The 1,317-nt window shown below is 49.7% G+C and overlaps 1 protein-coding gene across 1 annotated transcript in view; it reads right to left on the bottom strand.

The window, feature by feature from the left end:
• Positions 1 to 902, bottom strand: part of LOC130587643 (poly(U)-binding-splicing factor PUF60) — a gene marked incomplete at its 3' end in the record, with an annotated part of 13,859 nt that extends 12,957 nt beyond the window's left edge. The window contains exon 1 of the mRNA XM_057388620.1: positions 787 to 902. Within this exon, the coding sequence (XP_057244603.1) occupies positions 787 to 864 (78 nt within the window). The remainder of the gene's footprint in view (positions 1 to 786) is intronic.
• Positions 903 to 1,317: the final 415 nt, after the last annotated feature.

The raw sequence follows: 1,317 nt of genomic DNA on the forward strand, positions 1-1,317 counted from the left end.
GGCTCCTTTGGGGTTTCTCTCAGCACACCCAGCCTACAAGCACAAGGCTCCTTTGGGGTTTCTCTCAGCCCTCTCTAATCTGGCAAAGCCACAGATTCCAGCAGTGCCTGGTGCCATTGGGGTTCTGTGCCAAGGCAAACCTGATCCCCACACTTTGCCTGTTCCAGGGGCACAGAATCAGGCACCTCTTGGGCTCCTGCTATCCATGGCTGTGTTTGGGAGCTGCCAGGGAACAGCAGGATCTAACCCAGAATTTGAGACATATATTTCAGAAACCTGGAGATGGACAAGTGTGTTTGCATCTCTGGCTCCAGAGAAACCAGAGGGACAGCTGTGACAGCACAGGAACATCACACGGAGTCATGTCCACATGGGGACAGAGCTTTCTGTCACAGGGACACTCTGGGATGTGTTTGGGTGTGGACAGTGACACCAACTGCAGCAGATTCCAATCCCATCCTCGTGGAGCACCGACTCAGGGACACCCACACTGGCTCAGAATTCCCATCTGACTCAGAATGCCATTTTTCTGAACTTATTTAAATTAAACCCATTCTCRCTCACCCCAACAGCAACTCCCCATCATAATCCCAAAACTGCTCATGAACTCGACACCAAACAGGTAATTCCAGGGCACACATGGGACTGTCCAGCATGGCTGTGATCCCACAGATCTGGTGGAGTTCCCTTTGGCCCCACCAGAGACAGAGGCTCATTAAAACCCAAACAACACCACCCCATAAACCAATGGGCTCTCAAGAGCAAATTAATTCCAGTTTTACTCACTTTCTGGAGAGCTTCTTGCTGCTCTGGGGTGAGGGGGGGCAGTCCCAGCTTTGCTGCCGTGCTCTGCCCATTTTCCATCTTAATGGACTCCGTACCCTGAGRAAACAGAAAATGCTCATGGAAAACTGTTCTCTCAGGAGTAACCCATCTCTTCCTTTCCAGAAAAACCAAAGCACTTCATGTCAGAACATCACAGCTCTGGCTAAAAACCCTTCCCAAACCCAGCCATATGTCAGGAAAACCAGTCCACATACCCACCATTCCCTGCAGGAAGAGCCACCCCAGCAATCACACAAACTAAACGGTGTGTTGGATATTTACAGTTTTCCAACCATGTTTGCAGTCAATCAGACAACCCCCACAATCAGATAACCCCCAATCCTTGCTCACATCATCTCCATCCCCTRAACAGCTTCACTGTCCAATCCCCATCAATGTTCTCCTCACATCTCTTCCTCCTGGCTCCGCTGACCCAAATTTCTCAAGGTCTCATTTTAAAACCTCTGAAATTTTCCCAAATCACAGAATCAC

This window comes from Malurus melanocephalus, unplaced genomic scaffold (genome assembly GCF_030028575.1).
Source record: "Malurus melanocephalus ecotype Western Australia unplaced genomic scaffold, MMel_1.1 scaffold_2187, whole genome shotgun sequence".
NCBI classification, from domain to species: Eukaryota; Metazoa; Chordata; class Aves; order Passeriformes; family Maluridae; genus Malurus; species Malurus melanocephalus.